The sequence below is a fragment of the Mastacembelus armatus genome, chromosome 11 (genome assembly GCF_900324485.2).
Source record: "Mastacembelus armatus chromosome 11, fMasArm1.2, whole genome shotgun sequence".
In the NCBI taxonomy this organism is placed as follows: domain Eukaryota; kingdom Metazoa; phylum Chordata; class Actinopteri; order Synbranchiformes; family Mastacembelidae; genus Mastacembelus; species Mastacembelus armatus.
In genome coordinates, this window is record NC_046643.1 from 4,310,445 (window position 1) to 4,316,444 (window position 6,000).

At 41.5% G+C, this 6,000-nt stretch overlaps 1 protein-coding gene across 1 annotated transcript in view; it reads left to right on the top strand.

Moving 5' to 3' along the window:
• The window catches only part of hivep3a (HIVEP zinc finger 3a), a 42,046-nt gene extending 36,046 nt beyond the window's left edge, over positions 1–6,000 (top strand). The window contains 5 exon segments of the mRNA XM_026300979.1: positions 843–988; positions 1,074–1,148; positions 2,482–3,089; positions 5,379–5,879; positions 5,881–6,000. Of these exon segments, the coding sequence (XP_026156764.1) occupies positions 843–988; positions 1,074–1,148; positions 2,482–3,089; positions 5,379–5,879; positions 5,881–5,919 (1,369 nt within the window). The 3' untranslated portion in view covers positions 5,920–6,000.

Sequence of the window (6,000 nt, forward strand, 5' to 3'; positions counted from 1 at the left end):
GAACCAAGGCAGAAAGGTAATTGAACATTTTTTATTCCTTTCATGGGTGGCATGGGTACCTACACTCAAGTCTTGGGTGTGGATGGTTCCTGTATAAAAACCCTGTGAATACAGTGGATTTATAGTGTAAGCATACAGTACAGTGCACAGGCATGATGGCAAAGTGGTTCTCATTCATTCGTTTGAAAGTTTTTCAAGACTGGAAAAGCCAGTGTTATGATGTCTGCAGAGTTTAGCCAGCCGCAAAGCCTGTAGTGAAAATAGAAGAAAAAACAGTCGATTATAATTAAAACGTTTGTCATAGGAATGTGTTTTCATTTTCTGTGTTTTTTCATGCTTATTTGAAGCAGCAGCTGGTCTGGACCAGGGTTTCCCTCCCTTGCTGAGATGTTTTTATTGGCTGGCTGCAGCAAACCCTGGACCTTGGGCCACATTGTAGGCTGCCCCTTGTTTGGACTCAGTGGTAGTGTGAGCTGTGATGGGGTTATAAGGCAGTTGGGGGGTAGTTCTGGTTTTCGCTTATGAAAGCTGCTCTGTTGAAGCTGAAGTGGGTGCCTTGCTGAGGGACTCTTAGTGTACATGTAGGGGTGGACCCTGGGCCCAGCTGCCAGAGTGTGAGCTCACTGTGGTTATTAAAGGTCAAACAGATAGCATACTTACTCTGGATTAACAGACACTAAAAAGCTGCTTACAGGTGCCATAGGGCCTATATCCTGTCTGTCAGCTCCAGTTACACACATATTGATTGTTACTATCATCCTGAGAGAAGCAGCATCAATTGACAACTGACAGGGAAATGCTGTGAGCACCAAACTAAAATCTCTCTCTCTTCACACCTGCAGATCAAATGAGAAGCATGGTGGAGGGAAGTGCCAATGTGAAGATTGTGGAATCCACCTTAAGAATACCAGTGTGCTGCAAAAGTGCACGCATCGCTCCACAGAATCCCCAAGCTGCAAATACTGCAATGTCACATTCAAACCCAAAGGTGAGGATGTAGTATAAAGGATAGCTTTGGTTTGTGATGTAGTGTTCACTGTGCAACCAGCTTAGCTTCTCCTCTGAATTTACAGGAAGCCTCACTGAATACCTGATCTCTAAACCACATGGAAAAGAAACCAGCTGCTACCCAGATGACACAGATGAAGGTGTGATACGTTGTGTTTGAAAAGTCAGTTTTGTACTGTACTCAAGTACACCAGTACTCATATTTTTGAATTGAATCTACCAACATGAAATCTTTTAATGTACAGCATGTACAGCAGGTTGTATGAACCTCTTATGGCCAAGACTTTGTACTTGTATTTGTTGTAGCCCAGTGACCAGAACAGTGACCAGACATTCAAAAACAAAACCAGAAATGACGAATAACAACGGGAGGCCACAAAACCTTTGCACTACTGCCAATAAAAATTGATCTAGTTAGCTTGTATATATCATTTACCTTACACATGAGCAAAAGACGTTTTTAGAAGTGTTTCCCCCCTGCTTTGCCCATGCGTTCCTGCTCAGCCCATAGACTTTGCTTTGTCATGATGTCACAAAAATAAAACTCACTGAAAGTTTTACAAATATAAAACCTACATGGATGAGAAAAATCATAATAGAAATGCTAATAAAGGGCCTTGTTAGAGCTGTAAGTGCTCTGTGGACAGTTTTACAGGCCATCTTTTATAATGATGCTCTATGGGGATAATGACTGGTGACCATAACCTAAGGCACATTAATGTTCTTGTTTGAAGACTTCAGCTGATTATTAGCCTTTAACAGTGAAGTCAGTCAACTTGCATAATTTGTCAGTTAGCTTCAGTATGTAAATGTTGGTTTCACTGAAATCTTGCATGTACAAGTTATAAGATGGAAGAAGGTTGGACACAGGAAACAGGGTGAAAGAACTTATATCTTACACCCAGTGAAAAAATGTACTCAGTGGCCACAAAGTCTGGTGTTCAGTTGGACTGGACCTGAGCTGCCTGCCACCATCCAAACAGCACCCTGTTGGAGCTCAGCTCTGTCTCCTTCAGCATCACAGCACTGGCAACTCTCACACATCTGACTTGAAACATTCGCTTTCAGACACTGTCTCATGGTGACTAAACAAACATAAAATATGAAGCTCCTGTTTTTTTTTACTTACATTGCTGTTGCTGTCAAACAGAATGGATTCATCTGTCTCCATGTTTAAAGAGGAGCTGTGTGAAATTTATGCATGTAGCACAGCTGTTGGGTAGGATCATGAAATTGTATTTAAAGTATTTAAAACTTGACAAAATACATAAAATATTTCACATTGGGATGCCTTTAGTACTGTCTCTATATACTTGTGGTACTTTGTGTGCTGTAGAAAACTGCTCATTCAAGCCTGATACATCAAATGTTGAATTTTTCAAACTAAGGAATGGAGATGGTTGGTAGTCTAAGAGAAATTGAAACGTTAAACTGTTAAAATGTGTTAAAATGACATTTTCTTACCCATCCTAGGAGTCTGTGAAGATCAATCAGTTCTCCTAGTTAAACAAAAAGATCATCAGTACTCTGATCAAGGGAAAGTTGGAGATGATGACGACAACCATGCGAAGGAAAAGGATGATAGCAATGAAAACAACATGTCCAAGATAGCTGAAAGCTCTCACGCTGTTTGCTCAGACAGTGAGAAGCTAGGATGCCAGGCAATGGAGCCTGAACCCAGCCAATCCCTGATGCTGACCCTCAAAGACTCTACCCAAAAGAGCTCGGCCAGCGCTAGAAGGGCCCTGTTCGCACGTAGACGCCTTGATGCTTCAGCAACAATGTCCTCCAGAGAATCAAACTCTACTAGTTCCGAGACTCCAAGAAGGGAGCTGTCTCCAACTCATAGCTTGTTGCCCAGGACTCTTGATTCCCCAGCCCCCCAGTACATTCTCTCCCCATCCAGTTGCCTGGTCTCCACCTCCCCACTGCGACCAGTCTCCCCTGGTAGACACCTTTCTCCTACAATAGTCCAGTCCCATGAGTCTGACTTCTCCAGGCCCCCAGGCTCCCTGGCAGCCACCTCTGTTCAGTGTCATACCTGTCTTCAACCAGTGGAGCATCCGTCTACAGCAAGACTGGTGAGTCACTGGTAACGTAATATCTCTCTTCTGCATTATGATTATTGTTTTGTTCTGTCTTTGTTGTTTGTATAATTTACCAAAAATGACTTTTGCTCAAACCACAGGCTTCACTCACCTTTGACTTGATCCTTCTCTATTAGTCTAGCCTACAGTTTTAAATAAATCAGCTTTTGGCTCACAAAGCTAATCTTGTGTAGTTAAATCCCAGTAAGTCAACATCTAGAACAAATATAGATAGGGTGGTACATATGAGGTTTTAGAGAGTCACACATTTATTGGAAAAGGAAGGAAAGGCACCTCTCTTGTTTTATATCAGTCAAACCAAACCTGCAGCTCCAAGCCTTAAAATAATGCAGGAGAGCTCCCAAATAGACACAGCATGTTTTCCCTGGGCAGCCACTGATAAAATGAGAAGCAGGCCGATCATTAAATGCCAAAGATTGGAACCACATGTCAACGATGAAAACAGCATGGGCAAAGATCTTAGTTCATCCCAATAAAATACAAAAACGTCTACTCCAAACCTGTGGTGATGTTATGGTCTAAACCTCAACCCTTCCTCCTCACACTAAGAGAGGTCTCAGGAGGAGACATTAATTTATATTCTCTACAGGGTTGTTTTTCACAACCGCAAACAGATATTTTTGTTCACCTGTCAGCTACATCTGTAAATTTGGTGTCTTGGTAAGGTCAGTCATTTTCATGTGTCTAAATATTTGATGAGTACATGTGTATTATGACCCTCAGTAAACCTGCTACTGTGAATACAATTTTTTAAAAATTTGGCATACTTGACTTTCGTCTTATTCTTTTGCACATGGATTTTCAAAACACATTCATTCTGACAGGTTCTAGTAATTTGCTTATATATTCTAGTCATTTCCTTATATTTTGCGCACTATAATATTTCAATTTAGCCTGACTAGAGCCTGACTGATAAATCAGACAGGAGAATAAGAGAGTATTATCGGTTTTTTAAAAAATATTGGCATTTGTGGCATTACAATCTGTTATCAATGAAGCTATTAATAAAGAATTTGTGCTAAATATTAAAGTAATGTTAGGATTTCTGTTTTCCTTAAAGTGAGACACTAACATTTGAAAGATGAGATCTTCTTTCTGATTATACAACTCTACTGGTAGTCATTTAAAGATGGTGTTTGAATCATAAATAAAATATTGATATGTTAAGGTTGACAGTAAATCCTTCCCAAGTTTCTCAATATCTTAATGCTGGTGATCCTCACAATCAGCTTTGCCTGTGTAACTGTGCAGATTAACAAATTCCAAAAAAATTAAAAACATGCAAAAAGAAATCTTCATACATTCGCATGGTAGTTTATAAACTGTATATATATAGCTGTCTGCACTCTGACTTCCTGGGAATTGAACCATTGCTTTATTGTATCTGCAAGTGCAGGGAAGTCCACACATTTGGATTCAACCACAGTGCCTTACCAGGAGACATGTTTGTTGTTACATATACTGTGAGGCAAGTTGCCATATAATGTGTTTAAGAGTAGCCTCTGATGAGTATAAGAGTAACAGATGTCTGAATTACTGTGTTTCACCTCCCACCTCAGTTGTTTTATTTTGGCTGTGCCTCAGGAGGTAGAGTAGGTGAGTCATGAACCAAGGGCTTGGTGTCTAGAGGTTGAGTCATGAAAACTGGACTTCTAGTTTTTAGGTCGAAATGTTTCACTACTCATCCAAGTATCTTCATCAGTCTAGACCAGTCCAGACTGTAGAAAAGCGCTCTGTAAGTGTAAGACCATTTACCATTTCTGACCACACCCATTAGTGATGTCAAAGGGTCTAGATGTCCACCTGTACTGTTCACTACATAAGTGCAAGCGAGATGTTGTTACACACAAGAGAACCACAGGAAATACAGAGAAATTCAATTATCCTGTACATACTACCTGTCGCCATACTGACTGCAGGTACAATTGGAATGAAGTAAAGAATAATTGAAGTGCTTGGACCTTAGATCAAAGTTTAACACAAATGGGTTTAAATTAAAAAACGTTCACCATTCACCATCACATTTCACCATTAGTTGCTAACTCATAGCACATCTTTCATGAGTTAATTTGTCAGCACCAGGACCAAGCAAACATAGTCACTGCTATTGATCAACATGAACAGTTATTGTCATTGCATGACACCATGCTTTCAAGCATTCTTATTTTTTGGCATTTTGCATTTTCTTTACTGTATCCTGTTAATGTCGTTGGTGTATTAACCTAGTCTCTTCAAGTCTCATTTCATCTTGTTTTGTTGTAGTCTGTAGATGACGTTGGTCTGACCCACGTCGCCCCACATCCCACGCGGCTTCGGGGAACCCACAACCTCCTGAGTCACCTCCCTCTGCACTCCCAACAGCTAGGTAGGGCCCCGAGCCAACTGATTCCTATTGGGGGGATTCACATGATTCAGCCCAGGTCTCCCCTACCTCTTTACAAGTTGGTGAGCAGCCCCGCAGCACCCACAGCTCGCACTGCAGGGCCAGGGACATCCTGGAGGCTAAGCAGTGCTCTAAAGGCAAGGTTTTCCCTGCTGCAGCATCAGGATAGTCTCAAAGAGACATTGCCCAGCAGCCAAGCAAGCCTGCTGGACCCTGAGACATTAGAGGGAACGTCTAGCAGCAGCCAATCAGACACTCTGTTACACAGAGAGAATGAAGCCTTCGGAGTCCAACAGACACAAAGTCCCGGAACAGAAACAAGCCATCCGGAGGTGAGCAGAGACGTTATAGAGAGGTGTGTTGACCCACAGACCACCCAAAGCAAAAAAAAAGGCTCCTTCCTCCCAGACACAACTCTGATAGGGGGCTCTGTCTTAAGTGACAATGCAAAAGATTGAAATCCAGAGTCTGATTTTAGACTCTGAGGATGATAGGCAAGAA